At 47.1% G+C, this 26,300-nt stretch overlaps 1 protein-coding gene across 1 annotated transcript in view; it reads left to right on the top strand.

Moving 5' to 3' along the window:
• Positions 1–26,300, top strand: part of Chc (clathrin heavy chain) — a 53,874-nt gene that overhangs the window by 21,856 nt on the left and 5,718 nt on the right. The window contains exons 4-11 of the mRNA XM_075686688.1: positions 1,835–2,137; positions 2,778–3,248; positions 6,946–7,323; positions 7,600–8,052; positions 10,961–11,153; positions 16,643–17,391; positions 20,257–20,613; positions 24,219–24,497. Coding sequence (XP_075542803.1) covers positions 1,835–2,137; positions 2,778–3,248; positions 6,946–7,323; positions 7,600–8,052; positions 10,961–11,153; positions 16,643–17,391; positions 20,257–20,613; positions 24,219–24,497 — 3,183 coding nt within the window. The remainder of the gene's footprint in view (positions 1–1,834; positions 2,138–2,777; positions 3,249–6,945; positions 7,324–7,599; positions 8,053–10,960; positions 11,154–16,642; positions 17,392–20,256; positions 20,614–24,218; positions 24,498–26,300) is intronic.

The following is a 26,300-nucleotide window of genomic DNA, read 5'->3' on the forward strand; positions in this document are numbered from 1 at the left end:
TATACCTTAGCAACTTGCGATTCGCTGATGATATTGCCTTGCTTAGTAACTCAGGAGACCAATTGCAATGCATGCTCACTGACCTGGAGAGGCAAAGCAGAAGGGTGGGTCTGAAAATTAATTTGCAGAAAACTAAAGTATTGTTTAACAGTCTCGGAAGAGAACAGCAGTTTACGATAGGTAGCGAAGCACTGGAAGTGGTAAGGGAATACATCTACTTAGGGCAGGTAGTGACCACGGATCCGGATCATGAGACTGAAATAACCAGAAGAATAAGAATGGGCTGGGGTGCGTTTGGCAGGCACTCTCAAATCGTGAACAGCAGGTTGCCACTATGCCTCAAAAGGAAAGTGTAACAGCTGTGTGTTACCAGTACTCACATATGGGGCAGAAACCTGGAGGCTTACGAAAAGGGTTCTGCTGAAATTGAGGACGACGCAGCGAGCTATGGAAAGAAGAATGATGGGTGTAACGTTAAGGGATAAGAAAAGAGCAGATTGGGTGAGGCAACAAACGCGGGTAAACGACATCTTAGTTGAAATCAAGAAAAAGAAATGGGCATGGGCAGGACATGTAATGAGGAGGGAAGATAACCGATGGTCATTAAGGGTTACGGACTGGATTCCAAGGGAAGGGAAGCGTAGCAGGGGGCGGCAGGAAGTTAGGTGGGCGGATGAAATTAAGACGTTTGCAGGGACAACATGGCCACAATTAGTACATGACCGGGGTAGTTGGAGAAGTATGGGAGAGGCCTTTGCCCTGCAGTGAGCGTAACTAGGCTGATGATGATGATGATGTGTAAACGTCGAGCATTTTTTTTTATTTACAGCAAGCGCTTCAGACGTATATTACAGGAGCATGGGGGCATAGGATCTTGATATGTGCCATGGAGTAGTACAGTCCGGACAACGCACTTCAAGCAGTGTAGAAGGAAAGCATGTCAGTCTGTAAGGCTGCAGAAACACCCAGGAAGCTCAACGCAGTTTTTTGGTAGGTGTTGCACTATAGAGGGGCAGTGTTTGCACGCATTTTTTGCAACTGGAGTGTTCTGCGTTCTGAAGTGCAGTTCGGTGCTCGCGCTACATGCAGTTGAGTGTGGAATTCTGGAACCAGTCAACTACAAATCATTAACAGCCCACAAATTCGGTTGAGAGTGTCGGAAGATGATTATTTTATTATTCAGTTGCATCTTGTATGAGTGATATGAACCCTATGCTGGCACATCGTTTTTGATAAGCCACTGTTAGCTGAGCTGAAATATTGTCATTGTAATTAAGGCTCACATAGTGCAAGTGTAACTTCCTGAAAATAATTTTCATCTGAATAGTACAATCAATAACCGTAGTGGCTTTGTGATCAGGCTTAGCTCCAAATGTCACTGGGAAGTCCAGCAAATCGCTCTGCCACGAGAAATGCAGCCAGACTTGTAATTCGAGACAGCAATATTTGTGATCGTGTAGTATATGGGAAAAATAGGACGAAGTATGGAATGGCACCTCAAGTCTGGAAAACTGGTCAGCTGCTTCTGTATCGGATGTTTTTCTTTCACTGCGTTCCGTTTTGCTTTGGGAGTGGATGTAAGCACAAATTTCTGAAGTGTGGCTTTGCTGCATTGCAGTTGTTGAAGCTTTGTCTGAACTTGGGGTAGCACATATTTTAGACTCTACCGCATAGGAAAGATTACCCTTTAGTCTTGCTGTTGGAAGCAGCAACAGTGACTTGTTGGCTGTGACCCACTAGTAAAATGGTCTGGCAGGAAGGTGTGTTCAAGTTGAGCACGAGCTGTTCTTAGTTTTTTTTTTAGCTTGCTCTCACCCCGCTCCTCCACGTGCAGATTGTGGACGTGTTCATGGAGTCCAACCTAGTCCAGCAGTGCACAGCGTTCCTGCTGGATGCCCTGAAGAACAACAGGCCCTCGGAGAGCCACCTCCAGACGCGGCTCCTGGAGATGAACCTCATGACGGCGCCGCAGGTGGCCGATGCCATCCTGGGCAACCAGATGTTCACCCACTACGACCGTGCCCACGTGGCACAACTCTGCGAGAAGGCGGGCCTCCTCCAGCGGGCCCTGGAGCACTACACTGACCTGTACGACATCAAGCGCGCCATTGTGCACACCCACCTGTTGAATGCCGAGGTGAGGCGGCACTGGCAAGGGGTTGTCCATGCGCTTTCTTGCAGATTGGCCATCGGTTATGTCGTCCTTAAAGACTCTGGGGTATTGTACGCAGAATGTCTGGAAACAACATAGTATAGTGTTTGTTGCTGAAATAAAGCAGAAATGATAGTGCAAGATTGTACTGGGATGGTAATTTGGGAATCAAGGAAAGAGAAAGTGCAGTGGTTTGCAAGTTTAGTCGGTATGGTTTGTTGACTTTTCCCGGAACTGGAATGGTTAGCAGTTAGTGTAGGAAACCTTTCTGGAATGCTGTTTCAGTGTATTATTGCAGCCAGGAAGAGTGAGGTGTTCGTTGCAGACGTCCGGTTGATAATGCATGCTATCAGGTGACCATGGCTTGAACTGGAAGATCTCCTAGGCGGTGCTAGTATTAACAGCTGCACACTTGAAAATCTTGCTCCCTCCTCTCTCCTAGGTTTTTTTTTTGAGCTTGATAAAAACTGGAATGAAGGGTGGGCATCATCATTTAGATGTCTCCGTACCACAACTTTATGTAGTGTGGATGCAATTTAGGGTACCTTGCAGTGTGCAGCTTTTTGTTGCTTTACCTGCAGTGTGTGAATCGCTGTGTTGGTGTGTTGCCGTCTTGTGTATGCAGTGGCTGGTGAACTACTTTGGCTCGCTGTCGGTGGAGGACTCCCTGGAGTGCCTGCGGGCCATGCTGACGCACAACCTGCGGCAGAACCTGCAGATCTGTGTGCAGGTGGCCACCAAGTACCACGAGCAGCTGACCACCACGGCGCTCATCGACCTGTTCGAGTCGTTCAAGAGCTACGAGGGCCTCTTCTACTTCCTGGGCTCCATAGTCAACTTCAGCCAGGACCCGGAGGTCCACTTCAAGTACATCCAGGCTGCCTGCAAGACGGGCCAGATCAAGGAGGTGGAGCGCATCTGCCGCGAGAGCAACTGCTACAACGCCGAGCGGGTCAAGAACTTTCTCAAGGAGGCCAAGCTCACCGACCAGCTGCCGCTGATCATAGTGTGCGACCGCTTCGACTTCGTCCACGACCTCGTCCTCTACCTGTACCGAAACTCCCTGCAGAAGTACATCGAGATCTACGTCCAAAAGGTGCCTTACCCTTTCGGACTCCTAGTTGCAGTCGCAGTTGCGCAAGGGGATTGGACGACGCAAGCTTGTCTAGCACGTCTCTATTCTGCAATGTAACTGATAATAGGCCAAGTTGATACTTGTTCTTGGTTAAACTGCAGCACATGCAGATGACACTTGCAACTACGTCTATTGGTCTGAGGATTTTAGCCCTTTATGGTTGAGTACAGGCAACGCACCAGAAAAATACTCTTTTCTTCCAGGGGTTTTGTTTTGATTATGGAGTGTCTGGCTAAATTTCTGCGGCCATGACAGGCAGCACGAGTCATTTGTTGTGTTAGAGCAGGAACAGAGGACGGGTAAGAAGTTCGGCATGTGACTCGGTTTTAGTGCTTTGTAGTGCACGATCGGAGGAGAAAGATGCAAGGTTTCAGGCTGCAGTAATATCGCACAGTTGATGTAGGTGAAAGGCACAGCACATGTCTTACAACATTGAAGAGGACTGTCTGTACAACTGCCTCGTAATGTCAAAGTTGGCTTGGCTTCGGGTAACGCTTGCTTTTGTTGTTCTACCTGATGCTGCCCCCAGACAACAAACCTATTGCTGAAAGTTTCCACAAAATAGAACTGTTTTCGTTTAATATCTTTCTTCTCGGTGTGTCCTGCACATTTCAGTGAAAAATACTTCCTTTTGATATTGTTCTTTAAAGGAATAAATGATCATTAAAAAAAATACTAATACCCAAATTCAAGTGTACACACCTTAAAGGGCCCCTCACCAGGCCCCATTGCAAATTTTGGTGATAAGCTGGAAGTTCTAAGTGCCTTCTAAGGAGCATTCTGCTGCAAAAATTTTTTAAATTCGCTCTTTATTAGCTGAGATAGAAACGTGACTCTCCACTCACCCAGTCTAACCTCCGCAAGCGAAATTCCTTTCCTGCGTTTTCCCATACGAGACCTTGAGGATTGCGTGATGCATACGTGCCAAAGAAAGCTATCCTTTAAAAAAAGGGGGGGGGGGGGGGGGAGAGGCATGCTGTCATAGTCCAACATTGGGAAGAAACTCCTCCCACGAGCCAGTAAACCTTTGTGGTGGTACAATGCCGTCTTTTTTCTTTTCTCGCAGCTTCAGAACACTTGTACTTACTTTGCAAGTAAATAATTTTTAAAATATTTAGTACTTTAATGAAAATATATTTTCACATTGCAATAGTCTACTTTTGTTACAACGGACCCTGATAATCCGACAAGACGTCTCACTTCCGATAGTTTCGTTGCGATGTCTAACGACTTTATTGCAAAGAGTGAGTGACAAATGTCCAAAGTAAAAAAACAAACATAAATGTTGCAGTCCGTTTTATGTGGCCAGTTTTGACAAAAATTGGCACTAATTTCGTCCGCTGTAGCTGATAGTCTGTTGTAGCGTGGTCCGATAAAAGCAAACTTGGTTGCATTAATAAAATAGGTAGAACAAACTGAGGCTAAAATATAGTCTGTTATATACGAAGGTCTGTGGTACGTGGGTCCGTTGTAACGAGCGAAGAATGTATGGTACATTTTTTTAGTATGTTGTACCAAACTGCGCAGTGGTGTGTTCTCATCCTCTGCTCTAGTTTGTTTTACCGCTGCTAGCCAGTAATGTTTGCATGTAAAATAGAACATGGAAACAACTTTACTCGTAATGTTTTAATGCATTCGAATTAAATGTCTGCCTGTGTATGGCAAAAGAGGGGAGAATAGAGGAAGCCAATGCAGGTGAAAGGTTAGAGGGGAGCACAGATACTGCTGCGTGGCTAGAGCGAACAGCAGGAAGTGCGCGTGGCATGTTGTCCTCTGCCCTGGACCAACGGGAGCGCCTCGGCACCTTGGGTGGAGGCAGTGAAAGAGCAGAGAAGGTGGTGCACAGCATGCTGGAATGCGTGCTGTGCGTACGGTGGCCTACGGTTTGCGCTCGGCCATCAGTGGATGGATTTCACTCTCGGGCAAGTCTGGACACGTGTAGTATGCTCAGATTGTTGCATTAGTGCGTGCATGCGTTCTGTGTGCTGCACACTTGAAGGAAACAATGGATGGCCGGGCCTTCTTCGAGCGGTACAAGTGGTGCTGTACAAAAGCGTAAACAGAACAGTGCAGAGGCTTTGTGATGAGAGCCTAAAACATGCTCAGATTGTTGCATTAGTGCGTGCATGCGTTCTGTGTGCTGCACACTTGAAGGAAACAATGGATGGCCGGGCCTTCTTCGAGCTGTACAAGTGGTGCTGTACAAAAGCGTAAACAGAACAGTGCAGAGGCTTTGTGATGAGAGCCTAAAACATCTCGTGTTGTATATTTGTACAGTTAAACCTCGATAGAACAAAGTAGGTGAAATTGGCAATTTGCTTTGTTGGATCGCAATTTCGTTGTATTGAAATTCGACCTTTTATGCAAATAAGTACAGTCGCCGATAGATTTTTCTTACAGGCCAAGGGGCCCGAGAATTTTCCCAGTTATTGGGTAATTAAAAAAAAGCAAGTTCGACTGAGAAAACATGCCACGTCAACAATATCTTCACATACAACGGTACGAATTAAGCGGAGCCAGCCGCGCTTTCGCACGTACTCCGCTCTGGCTGATAGCGTCGCCCGCACTGGGACGACTCTATAATGAAAAGTGCCTGCAGCGGGAAGTGAATGCTTCGTCTGCCTCTCGCTCCGAGTCACCGAAACTCGAGATATGCAGCCTCCAACACTAAACGCACAGGAAGGTGGCTTGCATGCTGCCATGCCGTCTTGGCACCATCGCTCTGCACACACGGCAGATGACCTCTAAAACAGCGTGTATGGCTGCATATGGGCTCAGCCGCACATCCATGGCCGAAAGGTGCGCCAGAAATCTTGAGCACACCAACTTACCCCTCCCCCCCCCCACCCCTCACGCATGCTCTCTCGTGTTACCACGATAAAGCTCCCCTCCCCCTCTTTCCCTCTGCTCGTGCGCGAAGGTGGCACTCGTGAAGCGACCATCTTTCTTGTCTCACCCTTGCACACTTTCACTCGCACCTAAAGCACAAAGTGTGTGGGGGATAGGATCTCTTATTGCACTTGGAATTTATACGGAACATGATGCAGCTACACTTCGGTGGTCGCTTTTGTCCTGCTGCGCACGATTTGAGAGAAGTTTTCCAGTAGACACTTGTAATTCAATCATGCGACCGTCTGCGTCCGCGGCAGTTTCCATTTTCTGTCTCAGCATTCCTTTGCTGCGGAAGACAAATTTTGTTATATTGAAATCTCATACAAAGATACTTCGTTATATTGAGGTTCTAATTACATGGTGTTCTATGAACAAGAGGTTATGAAGTTTAATGCTTCGTTATATCAAGAATTTAGTTACATTGAATTTTGTTATATCGAAATTTAACTGTACATAGTTCTGTGGGAAGATAAAGGAGAGTCGGAAAAGACCTCAATATATCCAGTCCTGCCAAGCCACGGCGGCCACATTTCGATGGGGGTGAAATGAAAAACTCCAGGGTCCCCACTGGGGCCATGTTAAGAGATCCCCTGGTGGTCAAAACTAATCTATGAGGCACACCGTAGTGGGGACTACAATCAGATTGTGGTTTTAGATAGTGAAAGCCCATAATTTAATTTTAAATTAATTGCTGACATCTGGTAGGGTGTACCGTGTTCGCCTTTGGCCGTGACGGTTCAGCACCTGCTGCGCTTTGGACGTGCAGGTGAACCCTTCGCGCCTGCCCGTGGTGGTGGGCGGTCTGCTGGACGTGGACTGTGCCGAGGAGGTGATCAAGAACCTGATCCTGGTGGTGCGCGGCCAGTTCTCGACCGACGAGCTGGTTGCCGAGGTGGAGAAGCGCAACCGGCTCAAGCTGCTGCTGCCCTGGCTCGAGGGGCGGCTCCACGAGGGCTGCCAGGAACCGGCCACCCACAATGCTCTGGCCAAGATCTACATAGACTCCAACAACAACCCCGAGCGGTTCCTGCGCGAGAACCCTTTCTACGACAGCACTGTTGTGGGCCGATACTGCGAGAAGCGCGACCCCCATCTGGCCTGCATCGCCTACGAGCGGGGACAGTGTGACCGAGAGCTTGTCCAGGTACGTCTGGCCATGGCGTTGCCGGTGCACGAGTGCGAGGTCGTGGGTTCGATTGAGGGGCGGAATGCAAGAATGCTCGCGTTCTTATGTTTAAATGCACATTAAAGAAGATAGATGATCAAAAGTGTGCAATGTAACCCTAATGTTACTTTGTCTAAAAGTCCACAATCAATGTAAAGAAGTTTGTGTGTATTTTGAATAAATCAGCACCAGCAACAGTTCCCTCAAGTTGAACTTGGCGTAGTTGCACATTCAGATTTCTCTTTCTGTGCACAGGTGTGCAATGAGAACTCGCTGTTCAAGAGCGAGGCTCGCTACCTGGTTCGACGGCGAGATCCGGACCTCTGGGCGGAAGTTCTGGCGGAGAGCAATCCGTTCCGGCGCCCACTCATCGACCAGGTGGTCCAGACGGCCCTCTCGGAGACACAGGACCCCGAGGACATCTCGGTGACAGTGAAGGCCTTCATGACGGCCGACCTCCCCAATGAGCTGATTGAGCTGCTCGAGAAGATTGTGTTGGAGAACTCAGTCTTCTCGGATCACCGCAACCTGCAGAACCTGCTTATCCTGACTGCCATCAAGGCAGACCGCTCGCGAGTCATGGAGTACATCAACAGACTGGACAACTACGATGCCCCCGACATTGCCAACATTGCCATTGGCAGCGAACTGTACGAGGAGGCCTTTGCCATCTTCCGGAAGTTCGACGTCAACACATCGGCCATTCAGGTGCGCTTGCATCACCTTGGTTACCATATCTATGCAAGTAGCAGTGGGGGTCTTGTTGCAAAATTACCGGCTTGACAAAAGCTCCTTCGATTCGGCATCTGCCAATTCAGAATAGTACAGTAAAACCTCGTTAAACAGTAGTCGGCCGGAGCTCAGAAGAGGTACATACTAAACGGTAGTACTGTTCAACCGAGATAGCATGAGATCGTACAGTTACCTGCTGAAAACGGAACTCTGAGAGAGTGCGATGAAGGGGGGAAAAAACATGCAGTATTTATTCACTTCATGCGACAAAAATGTTATTTTTATTTGATGCCGCGGCAGCCTAGCACGATGACAGCGGCCTCAAACTTACTGAAGCTTCGTGCCAGCTTTTCAGCCAGCCCCCTTCTCAGCAAACACTCGCATGGCAGATTCCTTGTTTGCGTTACGCATTCTCCGTGCACGCGCACAGTAGTACTGCAGACGTCCCGGGCGCCTTTTTCATTGCCTGGTGTTGGAATTGGCAATAATTTTCGTTTGGAATAGTTACGAAAGCTTAGGCCATCATTGAACTCTAACGAAACCGCCTACGTGGCATATTTCCCAAGCCGATTGGGAATCGTATGTGCGCAACACACCAGCAGTGGAGAAAACGTGACAACATATGCGATACAGCTGGTTACCGTATTTACTCGAATCTAGTCCGGCTTCGATTCTAAGCCGACCCTCAAATGTCCAAAGCCCCCCCCCCCCCCCCCCAAAAAAACTTATCTCAAATATAAGCCGAACAAAAAAGTAAGGACAGCGTTCTCAAAATGAAGAAAGCATTTATTTAATATGAACATGCTGAGCTCACTCTATGTCATCATCGCTGCTAGCCTCAAATTCATGTTCATATGCTTGCGGATGCGTGCAAGCTCGCGTCCACGCGCCCACGCATGCGCACAGTGCAGCACAGCTTGTACACGTTAAGATGCGGCGCGATCTTGGTGAGTAGCTCCTCTCTGTAATCAAGCGCTTATCTTCCTTATTGCTGTCATCTCCTCGTTGTGGCACACGCAAAAAGCATCACCCGTTCCTAGCTTGGCTTGAACGTTTGATGATGCCTCTGTGGCTCGCACATCTTTTCATTTGAAAGCAACATTATAGTGACATTGCCTGTCTAGTGCCATTGCGATAACAACACGCCGCATGCCGATACGACACAACTCAAAATGGCAACGTTGCTCGTGTACTTCAGTTGGCTACTGGTGTGGCTAGTAGTGGCTGCGATACTGACTTTTCTAGATGGCGCTAGCTATGTGCCATATTTAATATTTTCAATTACAAACTGGCGCGTTTATTAAAATCCTCGACTATAAGCCGAACCTAGAGTTTGGCATATGATTATTTGAAAAGAACTGTTGGCCTAGATTCAAATAATTACGGTATTTACACACAAAAAATCCAGAAATGAAAAAGCAAGACTGCCACGTTTATTGATCGTGGTAGTCTTCTAGCCAGGTCGAAGTAAAAACAAATTTAATGTGTACTGCTGTATAACGTTGGCACTTTGCACAGCTCCTAGAGCTGTGCAAAGCGTTCACTCAATAGGTGGTGTCAGAATCGCAGCCCCATAGTCTGGTGTTGAAGACCATGCATTTATGCTCTGCAAGCACCAGAAACTATTGTCAGAGATCGAAACATGTCATGGCTACCATATTTTTGACGTCTCATCTGACATACGTGATGCCAGAAGCACGTCGCAGCATGGGGATCTTTCGAGGCCACAACCAGAAACTATGGACTGCCTGGGTGGATGCACGTGGGCTTTTCAAGTTATCCCATGCAATTTGCATAGCATATTATGGGACTGCAGAAATTGTAAGGATTAACAGAGTGTAAACCGAGATGGAATTATTGTTATTGAGGTTTTATGGCTGTGTCCTTTGCGCTGCATGTGTGGTAGCAACTGTGTGAAGTTGATAAGTGCGTAGTTGTGGTAACTGGAAGTTGATGGTTTCATCTAAGAAAATAGTGCCAGCATGGCATTGCCTCTTACAGATGTGTATTGCAAGGAGAAGGGAGCACTCGCAGGGAGGATGGCAAAGGCAAGAGAAGCTGCTTGCTCACCCATAAGCTTAGAGGGATTGAGAGGCCCTGCAATAATGTGAAAGCCTTTTCATGCAGCAATAACGAGCTTCATTCCCAGAGTTGCTCCAAGCACCTTGCTGTAATGCTCACAGCAGTGCTTGTAATGCTCACAGCAGATTTGCACTCAATAATAATTTTCTTCTACCTAAAGTACGAACTAACTATGGTAAACAGACTGCGGAATTTTCCGCAATTTCGCTTTGGAATACTCTACCACCTATCATCAAAAATGCAAAAAATTTATACCAATTTAAGAGAGAACTAAAATCATTCATAATAAATACTTACTGAAACTCTCCTTGTTTTTTTTTTCGTCTTGTTTTTGTTTTTTTTTAATTTTTTAATTTTATTCCGTTTTTTTTTTATACTGTCTTGCTGTTAACAAGTGTTCTTATTACTCATATGATATAAACATGTTTTGATATTACTCTTCGCTCTCATCTGTACTACTGTTGCTTTATACATTGTATAACATCATGAGTGTCTTTAGCAGGAGCTCCCGATACAGTCTTTGACTATGGGACCTCCTTATTTATACTACGCACATGCAATTATCTGTATTTTTACTAATAAATAAATAAAATAAAAAAATAAAAATAAATAAAATAAACCCTGCCAACCACTTCTGTGTGGTGCAGGTTAAGCCCTCGGAGACAGTTCCACAGCACGTGTCATCCCAGTGCAGCAGCTTTAAGTTCTCTTGCCCCCCTCTTCCCCCACCTGCATAAGTGAAGGTGCGACCTACTTCATTTGCTGCACTCTCTCTCTCTCTCCCCCCCCCCCCCCCCTGCAGGTGCTGATAGAGCACATCCAGAACCTCGATCGGGCGTACGAGTTTGCCGAGCGGTGCAATGAGCCGGGCGTCTGGAGCCAGCTGGCCCGGGCCCAGCTGAGCCAGGGCATGGTCAAAGAGGCCATTGACTCGTTCATCAAGGCAGGAGACCACACTGCTTACCTGGACGTGGTGCAGACTGCCCACAAGACAGGTGTGTGTGTGGGCTCTGGCAAATGCAGCGTGCACCATTCTCTCGCCAACGATGGTGCAGTTTGTGCTACTTCTGTAATCAACATGGCGACACTGTGCTTGCAAAAAAGGCATTGGAAAAAGGCCTACATTGCTTGTTTCCCTATTTTAAAACTTGAATCTCAAATATTTTGGTTTTGTTTGAGAGGGCAGCAGCTCTTCGTACCTCTCCCACAGAACCAGAATTTGCCATGCAACTTTGAAGTGAACATATAGTTTATGATACCAGAATTTGCCATGCAACTTTGAAGTGAACATATAGTTTATGATTGTTCATTTTTTTTTCGATGATGTGACAACGTAGAAGCTTGCCATTGGCCTGCACTGTGATTTTACTGGCTGCCGCCTTAAGAAGACAGCCTATACAGCCGTAAGACATGTTGTTGGGCTAATCGGTTCAGATTCGGAAAAACTTCAAACTGTACGTGGAACAGAGGACATTAACAGAAACATCTTTCTGTTCGTGTCCTCTGTTCCTCACGCAATTTAAAGTTTTTCTGAACCTGTGCAGCATGCCTAGCCCATGTGTGGTGTTCTGTGGTGCTTTGACATTTGTGGGAAATGTATAGAACATGTGCAAAAAGCTTCAGCAATGTCTCGGGCAGTGCTAGCATCGAGACCCCTTAAGTAGACGGTGGCACTTTGTGCAATTCCTCATGCGATTAAACGCATGACCTGTCTGTCATACGAGCCATAACATGCGGCAAGTTTCTGACGGGTCCCATTAGGCTCCAACAGTTTGCGCACGCCTTGTCGGATGCCACCGCGTTCTACCATGGGGCCTGCTTGATTAATGGGTGTCCGTGTGCAGCTCTTGTGGTCAGCTCCCCAGCAGAACCTACAACTGCAAACTTTAGGTAGGAGTAGAAACTCGATAATTCAAACTTGAAGGGGCCCAAAAATTTTTTGGATTACACCAAGTTCATTAGATGGAGGAGCCACACCTAATGCGCATTGCTGCATCAGACGGCGCATGTGCATTCCGGAAGTGTGGCTTTGTGGCAGCGTGGCACGTGCTGCTGTGAAGTCGCACCTCAAGTCAAAGTTCACCCGTAACCTGTAATCCCATTTTACTGTTAAACTTAAAAAAATATATACTTGCAACGGGAGACAGCAGCAGCAGATGGGCATGCTAAGCAGCTATCTCAGAGGTGCTGCTGTGCGAGTTCTGCGCTGCTGAGAGCATGGTCAGCAGCGCGACATATGATTTAACTGTCACAAATGCTTAAGCATTTGAGTTGTGAGCATTTTTTTGTTCTGAATTAAAGATGGGGAAAGTAGCAGCATCAGCTTTAAATGTTGCATTAGGATCAATTGTTCTTACTCGGTGCCACGCACGCCGTCTTGGCACAGTGCCAGCTGTGATGAGGTTCTTTCAATTAATCCTGGCTGAGGCACTGCCTCAGCCATTAATTGACGTAGTCGTTCATTATCATACTGCAACCCATTCATTAAAGAACACCCAGAAAAAAGAGGAACAGAAACTCTACAAACTAATCAAACACACACACACAAAAAAGAATTAGGTCCCTAAAGAAAGTGTCAGTCAGAATGGGCCTACAGTTTCATGGTCTGCAGTGGAGTTGCGAGATGCACTCGTGGTGGTGGCGGAGGCAGCCCTCGGAGCATAGAAGCAGTGCTGAAGACAGGCACTGTTGAAGAAAAATCCTGGTCACTCTCAGGCAAACAGCCAGGCTCCAGTGATGCAGCATAAGTCCGGTTGCAACGTTGAGAACAAGGGCTGGTAGCCTTGGCACGGTAGACGTCTCGACACCGGACACGCAAGTCAAATGGCTTTGTGTTCTTCTTCACTCCTGGTCTATTGCGCCTTGCTCTTTACTCATTCAAGCACGAACCAACTACGTAGCCCAAGCAACAGTTTTACTTCAAATGGCTTCGCTTCTGCTCCCGGTGCATGAACTTTATTTTCCTGACGTTGCTCGGCATCTTCCTGCGTGTGATCATGAGAACGCGGTGACACCCTCTGGAAGGTCGCCCTGGTCCAGTAGAAAGCACGAAGCATGGGCCTGACACCCGACGCCCGGCGCCTGGAGCATTGTCGAACTCTTTCCTACACGCAGGCTTGATGTTAAAACGTCTCCCTGACTTCTTCCTCTTTCCTCTCTGCTCACTTGTTGTTGGTGTTCGAATTCGGTGCGCTTGTGCCACCGCTGCAGCGTGTCGTCGCCTTCGCAAGGCTGACCCACTCCGATCACGGCACTCGCGCACTTGACACATCGCAGTCGGCACCTCTCAAGGTCTTTAGTCGTTGCCGCCTTCATCGTCCGCTCCATTTGTGGCTATCCTAGCGATTTCGGCAACAGTAAATTCACACGGTACATCATGCCTGCATAGCACATACTGGTGAGTGCTCGCATTGCTTTCTGTGGCACCGTTCGAGGTAAATACATACCGCATGCGTTGCATACTACCGTAAAAACCGCACTATAGGTCGGACCGGAATATGGGTCGATCCCCCAACTAACCAATTCTAAAAATGACAAAATCTTTTTTAATGGCAAAAGTACCGAAAGACACCCTTACCTTGAAACAAATGCGACTCATGCACAATAGTAACAGTATTTATTTAAATGCTGCTCGCACGTGCAGCCGGCCAATTTTTAGCATTACCGCGTGACCATCGACCCGTGTGCTTGTCAGCACCTTATTAACGGCGCTGAGCGGCGAAACAAACGAGATACGCGCATGTTTACATGTGCGCTTATTTTCGCTATTTCGCCGCTCTGTGCAGTGATAAGGTGCTGACAAAACACGCGGGTCGATGGTCGCGCGGTAATGTTAAAAATTGGCCGGGTGTACAGTACACAGAAGGGCACGAAGTGCACAAGCGCTACTCCGAATCAGAGCAACGCCTTTGATTAGAGTCGTCCGAACTAGAGTCGGATGACGAATTCTTCTCGCTGCCCAGTCCAGAGGTGTGCGCGATCTCTACAGCTTTCAAACGTATGCATTCGGCAGTCACAGGCAGCAATCTTACACGCAACTCTCGGACGAACTCCGCAACCTTGTCTTCTAGTTCTGCGGTCCGCCCACGGATTGACGTTTGCTGTTGGTTTGCTGCTTCTGCTCCGCCAGTACCGAATGCTCTTTTCGGATACTCCAAATTCGTGCTGTGCCACGAGGTTGCCGTAGGCTTCCGCACACTCGATCACCTTTGTCTTGAAGGCGACGGTGAATTGCTGTCGGCTTCCGCTGATTTTGAAACAAAATGTGAAAAAGCAGCCTTTAACCAATATAACTTTGTGACAATGTAAACGCAAATTGGCAATGCCACAATGTCGCCACGCCGCGCTACTGCTGATGGCGAAGGTGGCTCTTTACTGCATCCGCCCATTGTAGTTCCGTAGCTTTCCTGCCAATGTCCGGTATATAAGACGAGGGTCAACTTTTCGCAATGGTTTATTTTAAAAAAAGTTACTTATATTCCGGTTTTTACGGTACTATTACCAGGAATAGTGCGGCAGAAAGCGACGTGAGCATTCGGGATTACGTGCCATGCAAGCAGGATGTGCCGGAATGCATGTGGCACGTGCCACATTGTGTAGAATAAAATTCAAATGGAAATCGCACCTATGACAAACTGCATCAAGTGGGCTATTTTGCAGGGCCTGCCTTTGTGCACGTCTCTCCCGTCACATGACGTGCCACATGGTTGCTTGACAAAGTTATGCCCCAAGGTTCAGATTCGGGGAAAATCTCCTCTTTGTGGTAGGCACAGCAGCCTCTTGTGAAGCTTGTTAAATGTTCCAGCGGCAGTTTGTTCCACTCTCTGACAAGATATCGAGATATCTGCAATGTGGCCAAAACATACTTCGGGATAAACTGTAATACAGTTGACTCCTTACAACAGACCTTGATAATCAGACTCTAATCCGAATTCATATCTGATTGTAGTGCATAACCTATTTCTGGACCTTCTTTTTTTTTGGAAACAAACTGTTCAAGATGTGGATGTTTTAGATAAGCTTCAGATAGGTATATTTTGCATTAAAATTGTTGGTATATCCAACTAGTATTTCGCGTTCCCTTTGGAGTTTGATTAATCCTTTCACCTTACTCTTGCGACGCGTTTAGTCACACGATTCGTAAGCTTCAATGTACACGTACATTAACCCTTTCACAGCTGCAAGTAACTAATATCCCATACTAAGTGCCTTTGTGTCACCCTAGAGGAGCCCTGGAACACTTATTGAATACCATAAGAAAGCATTGTTAATCTGTAAAGAGGCTCCTGTGAACATGCGAATCAAATATTGTTGCACTGCATGCAACAGGAAATTTAGCCTCGTCTCAGTCAAAAACCACTTGCTCTCTCCTTCGCAATGTTGTCATGCAGCTAAGCAGCGCAAGCAGCTAAGCCCATCACCAGTTTGGCTTAAGTTCATGATCGTGGGAACATTCTTAATGCCGCAATTCTTAATATTGAGGGTAAATAAATGAGAAATACAGAAGCCTGCAATCTCAAAAAGTCTGAAAAAGGTAATTTATTTTTGCACTTCCAGTCTACACACTGTTGTGTGTACCTGTGTCTGCTGAGCTGGGCCTCCTAGATCGCACAGACATGTTGCCTAGCATAAAGGTGTTGCGGCCACCACGGGATGCCACGACAAACCCTCTTGCTGGCGAAACACTCCACTATTGGGCAGGGCCTTGTCCGCATGCCATCCCACCGTGTAACGTCTGGCATGTCAGTGGAGACAACAGAGAAAGCCGCACATTGGTGCAATAACTGCGTCGAACAGGCTATAATTTGAGCGTTACAAAGAATTTTGGGTCAGGAGATATGCAATGTGACGTCCTTTATTAGTGCAGCCATTCTACGATTGGTTAAAGCTTTTCGGGGCCCGTTCAAGGATTGCATGTTCCTATTGAAAGTAAAATAGAACCATCCATCCTAAGACTGCGTACATTGCAACATCTAGTTCTTGTGGAACATAATTTGAGTCTGTTCTTTTGTGTAGTCCAGTTCTTCTGCCTTGTCAATTGAATTGACTTACAAAAGAAAGGCATAAATACTACATACATATTCAGAAAAGCAAGCATTAGTCATTAGAAACCTTATTGCTAATGTAACATTCTCAAAATTGCTTTTAGATTTAGAACTGTTGGAGCCTTTAAGGCCCGAAACAAAGTATTTCCACCACATTGTATTGCATGTGAGAGGGCATCGCCACACATTTCTACATTCTTCAACCTTTTCTAACTTGCATGTGGCAGTCTTCAAGTTGTGCCTAGAAACCTTATCCGAGTGTTCTGCGCAATTGGATGACCCAAACTGTACTTGAGCATGTCATTGAGGTTTGTCAATTGACGTAATCTGGAACCCCACCCAAATGGCTCCCGTGGCACTTTGCTTAAACAGCGTGTGCTGGTGAGCGAAGTGTGTCTCCCTGCGACTCAACTGAGGGGGCCCACGTGGCGACTGTGCAGGGTCGTGGGAGGACTTGGTGCGGTACCTGCAGATGGCGCGCAAAAAGGGGCGGGAGTCGTATGTAGAGTCGGAGCTGATCTACGCGTATGCCAAGACGAACCGTCTGGCGGACCTGGAGGAGTTTGTGTCGGGCCCCAACCACGCGGACGTGCAGCGCATCGGTGACCGTTGCTTCGAGGACGGCCTGTACGAGCCGGCCAAGCTCCTGTACAACAACGTGTCCAACTTTGCCCGCCTGGCCATCACCTTGGTGCACCTCAAGGAGTTCCAGGGTGCCGTGGACTCGGCGCGCAAGGCCAACTCGACGCGCACCTGGAAAGAGGTGTGCTTTGCCTGCGTGGACAGCGAGGAGTTTCGGCTGGCTCAGATGTGCGGCCTGCACATTGTGGTGCACGCCGACGAGCTCGAGGACCTCATCAACTACTACCAGGACCGGGGGTACTTTGAGGAGCTCATCTCGCTGCTGGAGGCGGCGCTGGGCCTGGAGCGGGCCCACATGGGCATGTTCACCGAGCTGGCCATTCTCTACTCCAAGTACAAGCCCGGCAAGATGCGCGAGCACCTCGAGCTCTTCTGGTCGCGCGTCAACATCCCCAAGGTGCTGCGGGCCGCCGAGCAGGCGCACCTGTGGGCCGAGCTGGTGTTCCTCTACGACAAGTACGAGGAGTTCGACAATGCCGTCGTCACCATGATGCAGCACCCGACGGAGGCCTGGCGCGAGGCACACTTCAAGGAGATCATCACCAAGGCGAGTTCCCCCTCTGGGTCCCGGCTGTCTTTTTCCTGTGGGGTCCCATTTTTACGGCGAAGTTGCTGTTGCAACTGGAAGAGCTCGAAAATGTGCGCTGCAAAAAGTACAACATTTGCAGCTATCCACACTCTATTTGAACATTGTAGACTTGCTGCTGTGTCATGTGATGACGGCAATGTGCGGGGCTTGGCTAGGTATGTTGCGGTACATTATCAGTTTTTCATTAATTGCTCGCGTGAACTGTTTCTTGGTTTCAAAGATTCGTTGCGAGAGCTTTTCGAGAGCTAGGGTGTACGTATACAGAAATAGTCTACTTCAGTTATTTCAACACTGACGCGATTGAAAAAATTGTTTGAATTATCTGCCGGCTCAAATTAAACAAGATGCAAAAGCTCACTGCCGATTCATTCAGCAGTATTTGCCCTATTCCGACTCTGAATCACACACACACACTTTCTTTGTGTCCAAAGTAGTAAAATAATGTACAAATGACATTAAAGCTCCTAAATGAAGCAGAACTGTAGCATGCACCTGAATTTTTGCAAGAAAATAAGGAAGGGTTTTAAGCGTTCCACAATGGTGGCAAATTTTCTAAAGGCAGCTTCACCACAATACATCACTGTTACGCAGTAAAGCATACAAACGCCTTCAAAGGTGGTTTTCGTTTCGTCTGATTACACTGCACAGGCAATTTTCCCTCCAATTTTCTCAGAAAGAAGGAAAAGCCCCATTGGAATTGAATACCGTAATCGGACGTTGTGAGCTTTGGTTATTGCATGAAAATTCTCCTAGGGCAGGGTGCCAACGAGTGTTATTGACGGGAGGTCGTGTGTGTACAACTCATTTCCCTAAGCTGCTGAGACCCTCTTCCAATAAGGGGGTCGCTATTGGCATTAGACACGTGCATGCTTATTGATCAAGTTCTAATCATTTGGTGAAGGCCTATTTTAGGATCGAAAAAATGAGTTTGGGCCCATAAAGATGCATGGGTGCCGGCTGGTACCTTCGGTCGGTATCGAATTGACCAGAGTCGAATTAACAGAAGTTCACTGTATGTTAAATGAATGGCAAATATTCAAATAATTTAATTCGATGAACGGAATATCTACTATTTGCTTTCTTGAAGTATTCAAGTATTTTGTGCAAGATACATAATGCCTGGCTACACGTAGCCTTTTGATGGCCCAAGGGTCCTTTCACTGCAAGGTTTGTCCAGCTGGCAGGCACTAATTGCAGCAGCCCACATGTGGCACAGGCTGTGTTAACAGTGGCAGCTGCAGCACGTGTGGAGACTGCGAGAGTTTGATTCAGAGTGTATGAAGCCCGAAAGTGCACAATGAACTGGACCTTTTGCTTCCTGAACCAATGCCTATTGTACAAGATATGCGGTTGCGTGGGCATTTTCTTGGGATAGTGACTCGCAAAGTGCTAGCCACCAAAGTGAAAAAAGATGCAGACAGTTCAGCTCAAACGTGCCAGGTAATGTTTTTCTACTTTATAGAAAGAACGATTGAGAGTGCCATCTTTGCTCAGAAACTTTAGTGAAGTACAGCTCCTGGAGGTGGATTCTGAGAATCTTAACGAGAGTATCCTTCAGGTGACCATTTGAAAGACCACTTGACGGAATGAAGCAGATGTTGTTAAGACTTCCTTCTGTGTGCCATTGCCCCTGTCATTTGTCCGTTAATTAGTGCATCTCTTTGTTCCTCATTGCCGTTTTACATGGTGCTCTTACTCCTTCCAAGACATTCCAGTGCTAGGCAGAATGCATCTGACTTTTACTAGTAGTACCAACAGCCACGTACAAGTTTCCAAGTTTCAGCAGAAGTGTTGCACATAGTATCAGATGCTACACCCAATCAATCTGCACCACATCTCAAGCTGGTTGCTCTGTTGGTTGCATCCTTTTGAAACTTCATGGATCTGTTGCAAAAACATTTTGAACAAAGTTGGTGGTACAAGTCCCATGCTGGTTCATGTACGAAGTTGTCCCTCGTGTCTTCACCCAAGATGAAACGGCTAATTTATATCCCAGCCAACATAACTTCCAAGATTTCCTATACCTTAGAAAAAGCGTGTGAAACTTTAGGTAGGCATTATAAAGCACCATTAAAGATCATTTTTGACACCCTCCAGTAAAAGTAGAGCTGCAATCCATGCTGAAGCACCAATGTGGTGGTGTCTTTCATAAAAGTTGACCATGCTGTACGTTTCAATTTTTTATACTAAATTGTGAATGGCTGGCAACATTCTCGTGGCACAATGAGGGCAGACTCTTGAGTATGTGCAGCAACCAGTTTCCTGTGAGAAATTTGTTTTGAATTGTATTTAGCTTTTTTTCCCTTGATTTGATAATCCATGTGAGAGCTATTTAGCATTTGCACTTCCTTGGTGTTTTGAGTCAGTTGCTCACAGCTTAACTTTTCAAGTCCGGCCAGCTTCATTTGCAAATCTGCTGAACCAGCCTGGAGCCACATTGCATCTTGCTTAAATTTTCGAGGCAGTTGTGACAACATTGTCATCAAAACCCACAGATAGGTGTGAAACTTGCTTGGTGCACAGTGGCAAGTGTAAACTGCCATGCCAATCGTCAGTCTGGATGGTGCAAATTTCTACCTATTTATGGCAACCGCAACACAAGCAGAAGCATTTCAGTTGGTATCCTGTTTCTTTGTCCTGCTTAATTGCAAACATGCAAACATTTCTTTCTGTGAAAGCTGGTGCAAGTGAGGGAATGGTACCAAGTGCTTCCTTGGTTACTGGTCGCATTAACCTGCACGACCTCCGTCGGCAGACCGTGCAAATGTGCTGTTGGTTGCACACGGAAGTGTACCTGACTGCCCTTTGGCCTCGACCTTGCAGGTTGCGAACATCGAACTGTACTATCGGGCAGTGCAATTCTACCTGGACCACAAGCCGATGCTGCTTAACGACCTGCTGCTGGTACTGGCACCGCGCATGGACCACACGCGTGCCGTCGGCCACTTCACCCGAGTGGGGCACTTGCCCCTGGTCAAGCCGTACCTGCGCTCGGTGCAGAGCCTCAACAACAAGGCCGTCAACGAGGCCCTCAACGGCCTGCTGATCGAGGAGGAGGACTTTCAGGGCCTGCGCACCTCCATCGACGCCTTCGACAACTTCGACAACATTGCCCTGGCACAGCGGCTGGAGCGGCACGACCTGGTCGAATTTAGACGCCTGGCCGCTTACCTGTACAAGGTACGCCTCTCCTTTGACAGCTGGACGTTGACTCGGTGGCTGCTTTGCTCTGGAACCGTTCTACTTTAGAGCCTGCTACGAGATACAATGCGACGCTTTTTCTAGGGCCACAGCTTTGTGCTGACGCATGGGTGTGCCCGCGTGCACGAGCTATTTCTGGCCATGCTTTTCTCTTGCTGTCCAGAACTGCGCTAATTTTCAGCCTAGCCTGCATTCTTTCGTGGCGCAGTATTAACTGTGAATGGTAAATGATATAAGTAGGGTTGTGCGACTATTCGAAGTTTCGAATAAAATATTAAGAATTAATTATTGTTTAAAAAGGAACTACAACACAGGCCGCTTGTTGCGCAAGTTGCCAGAATCTCAAATTTCCGCACTAATAAGCAGTACTGCACTATAACCAAAACATTTCTCAAAGGCTGCGCATGTGCGAAACTTGCACTTGCTGCATGTGTGTCTGGGAATCGGAAGCACATGATGGGGATGTGCCCTCACTCTCGGCTGCGAGGTGGTTCCTCTGCTTTCCAAACTGCCGTACAGCCACTGCGGAGCATTTCGTCAACTCTGCACCAAACCGCAACTTTGACCAGACTCCCTAGGAGAGGGTGCTGGTTAGGTCTAGCCGACGGGGTTGTTGAGTGGCATGCCGTCGCGGGAAGTTCGCCCTCGATATTTGTTTGACCCACAGAGGAATACAAGGAGATCTGTCGCGATATCACACGCAGAGGCTCTACTGACGGCAGTGTGCAGGAAGCCGGGTTCGCAGGCGATCGGCCAGAGACTATCGCAAAGGCATATAGCAAAAGTTTTAATGTGCACGTGCTGGTAGGGATGGCAAAAGCTCGCGTGTGGGCATTCTGAACTTAAGAACTAGTGGAACAGTTTAAACTGACAGTGTCGCACAGTCAAGGTTGCACGCACAATATCTGTACTTCGCAACGACGTGCATCATGATGGGCACTTCAAAACTCACTTGCAGCTTCAACTGATTCTTCTGCGGTGCTGGAGTTGTAAAAAAAGAAAGCTAAGTTAATTTTACCTTCGAAATTAGTTTTTCCAGAGTGCCAGCTTCTTTACATTTTTGAGACCCCGTCCATGTCCGAAAATAACTGTCGGCAATTGTATTCACTTCCTGTACACACTGAAGAGTCAAGCAGCAACAATGCGCATGCGCTCGGTGCGGACCATGTGCTGCTGACAAACGGCTCGGGCAAAATGCTTCTCTGTATCCTAGCCAACCCCTGTATGCCTGCTTAACCATTACGCTGCCGCCGTGCCTTTTTTTTTTCTGCAGTTCTTAATAAAGGGAAAATGAGACATCTACCCAAATGCAGCCAAGTGCTACAAAGGAAACCTATATGGGTCCCTCGAAAGAAAAGCTTCGCAGTTAAGGAAAAATGTCCTGGTGCGGAACTCGAACTCGGGACCCACCGCCTTTCCGGTACAGCTGCTCTACCACCTGAGCTAAACAGGTGGCTAGCAGATGGCAGGTGAAGTCGAATTTATCAACAACTCAGAAGCAAAGGCCAGAGTTTCACGTAATAGTTCTGCGGAAACCCGCAAGTTGAAGAGTTCTGCAGTGCATTCGCTCACTCAGTGTCGCCTCCGCATTACCCCTGTCACTCTCTCCCTTTGACCAGCACACCTCATTGAGAAAGGCACTCACTGCCTTGATTGTCTGCAGGATTTTCCAGAAACCGCATCGTAACCGGTATTCCGTCTCGCGCTGATCCACTATAAGCTGTAAGCACATACATAGCTCTGTGGGAAGATAAAGGAGAGTCGAAAACGACCACGTTATATCCAGTCCTGCCCGGCCACGGCGGCTACATTTCGATTGGGGTGAAATGCGAATACGCCAGGGTCCCGCGGGCTGGGGGCATGTTAAAGATCCCCAGGTGGTCAAAGTTAATCTGAAGTCCCCACTACGGCATGCCTCATAATCAAATGGTTGTTTTGGCACTTAAAACCCCAGAATTAAATATCCAGTCCTGCCCTGTAAGCGGTTATGTCATACATAAGTGGCCGGAGGTTTACTGTGTTCGGTATTTTTGAATAACGCAACTAACAAAATACTGCGCAACATCTGACTGGTAATGTCTTGTTGCTGTCTTCCGTCTGTCAAATGAAATATCTCAACCAGTCAGATGAAGAGACAGACGTGTTCGGAGGAATGCAGAAACAAAATGAATAATGCAAGTTTTGTTAATGGTTTTGCAGCTGAAGCCTACATGTAACCTGTGATCTGTGCTTGTTTGTAATTAGGTGTATCTTGCTGTCTAGCCGTGTACCATTTTCTTTTACGCTGTGACCAGCGACGTTTGCCTTGCAACAGGCCTTTTTACGTGGGATTACGGCAGGCAAGTTCTTTAGTAGCTTTTTCCTTTTTCCCAACTTTCTCTTCCTTGTTTTTTTTTTTTTTTTTTTTTCAGCAGTTACTTAGTGTATTTGGAAAGCTAGTTGCACAGCAGCCACTCATTTTTGCAAAGCTGACTTACAACCAGTCTCTGAAGTTCTTCTGCTGCAGTTTTTGTTGCCAGTTTTTGTTTTGCGGTTTTGGTTTCTGTTTTGGTTTTGCGGTTTCGATCAGTCCTGTCGACCCGGACGAACCTCGTACATACAGAGGCAGACCCTTCCAATTCTGCACCATTTCGCGAAATGGGTAGCTCGGGCGCTGTGCGCATGAACCTGCATCAAGAGCGCTCGCAGAGAGTCCACTGCTACTACCTCGGCCGAGGCAACCCGTCTGTGAGGTGCTACGAAAACAAAGGGAAGCACCCGCTCGGCCAGCATTGAGCATGACAGGTTCCGTGGCACACATGACATGTGGCTCCGCGCCACATATGTGGCCATATCCAGATTGCACATATTTAATTCACGAATCCTATTATCGAAACGTTCGCTATTCTATTCAGTGATATTTGAGTATACACACAGACCTCTAAAAATGTGATCTTCTGCATAAAGCATTTTTGTCCCTGAAAGTTAGCAGTCTTTTATGGACTAATCAATACAGGCTTTGTACCGGTTATAAATATTCCAGTCATAAATATGCATGTCTCCAATTTACTGTTCGATATTCCATCCGATATTCAATGCTTACTATTTGTATTCGAACAATTTCGTATTCGCCCACCATGGATGAGTAACGGCACAGCCCACTTTTCAGTTAGCCAACATGCTTTTTGTGCAGGTAGATACTGTCCATAACATTTGCTGCCTCCGTTCAAAATGTTGAAATAGTCTGCTGTTGGTTATATAATTGCAAGTGGTGACCAGACAGCAGGTCGTCATTACAACGCAATTTAGATGGTGATTCGTGACCAAGCCAAACCTTTAGGCGACCTCCAGTACAGCCTCCCATGCCAATCACCGAAAGAGCCCAGCGGCAACAACTTGAATTGTGCCGGCAGACATACAAGCCTGAATGGTCAGAAGGCTGCCATAAAAAAAAAAATAATAGTGAAGCCATCTGTGACTTGCATGCTTGGGAAGGTTGTGTACACGTGTTTAAAGAGAGAGTGGGGCATCCAACACTTAATTACAGAGAGTGTCTTGACGAGGGAATGCTGTGCCCTCATCCTGTGCCTGCATTATCCCACCAGGGCAATAACCGCTGGAAGCAGTCGGTGGAACTGTGCAAGAAGGATCGCCTGTTCCGGGATGCGATGGAGTATGCGGCAGAGTCCAAGAATGCCGAGACGGCCGAGGAGCTGCTGAGTTGGTTCCTGGACGAGAAGAACTACGAGTGCTTTGGTGCCTGCCTGTTCCAGTGCTACGACCTGCTGCACCCTGACGTCATCCTCGAGCTGGCCTGGAAGCACAATATCATGGACTTTGCCATGCCCTACTTTGTGCAAGTCATGCGGGAGTACATCACCAAGGTGCGTATTGCCTCCTTGCTTATTGCTGCATGTGCCGGTTCTAACGCATACCCAATTATTGCGGGGTGAAGGTAAGAAAATGGAAGTGTAGCTGAATGTAACATGCCCCCCATTTATAAAAGAAAAATGTAGCATTACCTGCATTCGCGATTAGAAAAAAACATTTGCAGAATTGACATTTACAGAAGGGAATTTTTTTAACAAGCTTTCGTAGTCAAAGCTGAGCATTGTCGTCGTCATTTGCACTTCTTGGCCACATAAACCAAGTGCCCAGGAACAGTATTCGCAAGTGATCACTTTTAGATATGCAGTGAAACCTTGTTAATTCAGATTTTAAGGGACCGAAAAACATATCTGAATTAACTGAAGGTTGATTTATCGAGGGTATCAAGAAAACAAGCAAATGCGTAGTATGTCAACACTCTTTTATTTACTGAATGAATCGACAAATCCTGTTAATGCTCACAGCAGGGAAACCCTTGTGGCTTCCTTCACAGCACGGTCGCGGCGCTCATCTTCATCAGAGACTCATTTCACTACCGCGCGCACATCCGAATTTTTTCGCCAGTGCTGCTAGGTCACCGGTCATTGCGATGTGGACGGTGCTCTTCGTACTCGGAAGCTCCGCACTGAGTAAAAACGAAACTACTGTTTGCCATAACTGCCACGGACAAAACTGTGCCCACTATTGGTGCGTGTGGTATGGTAACTACAGTCATGAAGGCAAGAAAGGCTTTAAAGGCACAAATAGGCACAATGCATTCTGGCATTGCTGTCGTTCACGTACGATTTCCACTGATGCCTATGGCGATGTGAACTCCACCGCTTCGTTTTATTGGGCTCTAAGGCCTTTTGCTCTTTTGCATCGCACATTTGCAGTGCTCCATGGTTGCCGCGCTCTGAGAGTTGTCCGAATTAAGTGATGTGGGGCTAAATATGTTTGAATCAATGAAGTTTCATGGCATTAAATAATGCATGCGCCTGCCGGGACCAGTGGATGAGTCCGAATGATCCGATTTCCCAAATTAACAAGGTTCAAATTAACAAAATTTCGCTGTAGTGCTATCACGTGCGCGACACACTGTGTGGGGCTCGTTGAAGTATGCGGCCTTCGACAGCATTCGTGGCACTGTGCACAGATGGCAAGCTTGGCACGGTGCCAGAAACTCTGGCAGCCACCTATGCTGATGCTTCCGATGCAGAGTTCCGCAACATCTCGTGAAAGTGATGTCTCCAAAAGTGATTGACTGAGTATTGCTCCAGATCGTATTCGAGCACAAACTGAACGCGCAGCAGCCTTCACGAAAACATGCTTTGTTGCCGCCTTGTGATGGCTCTGACGGTAGGCTCTTGCCACCACTGCGAACACTGTTTCAGTTTTGTGTCCAATTGTAATCTGCAGGTAATTTTTGGACCCATTTTGTCAGAAAAAAGGCACGCGATATATTTGGCCAGATGCAGTACTAAGCCTGCAAATGCTCATGTTTTGATCAACCACCAATTAAAGGAGTGAGTGCATATTAATACTAGAATGGTAATTCTGTTTGCAATTAATTGCTGGCTCGGAACTTCATCTCGAAGTAAGGTAAATTGCAGTTTTCCCACGAGAAATTTAGCAAGTTTATCATACCACGCAGCTGAACAGAAAGTTGGCCATGTTATTATTGCCAAAAGGCTGTGCAGATAATGGTCTGTCGTTGTTTGTGCTTTCCTTTTGGTTTGTCAGAAGTGAAATATGAAACAAGATACAGGAGAACTTCGTTGGTACGCTTCCACTTTTTACGCTTCCCAGTGACAATGCCG

This window comes from Dermacentor variabilis, chromosome 3, assembly GCF_050947875.1.
Source record: "Dermacentor variabilis isolate Ectoservices chromosome 3, ASM5094787v1, whole genome shotgun sequence".
Lineage (NCBI taxonomy): Eukaryota > Metazoa > Arthropoda > Arachnida > Ixodida > Ixodidae > Dermacentor > Dermacentor variabilis.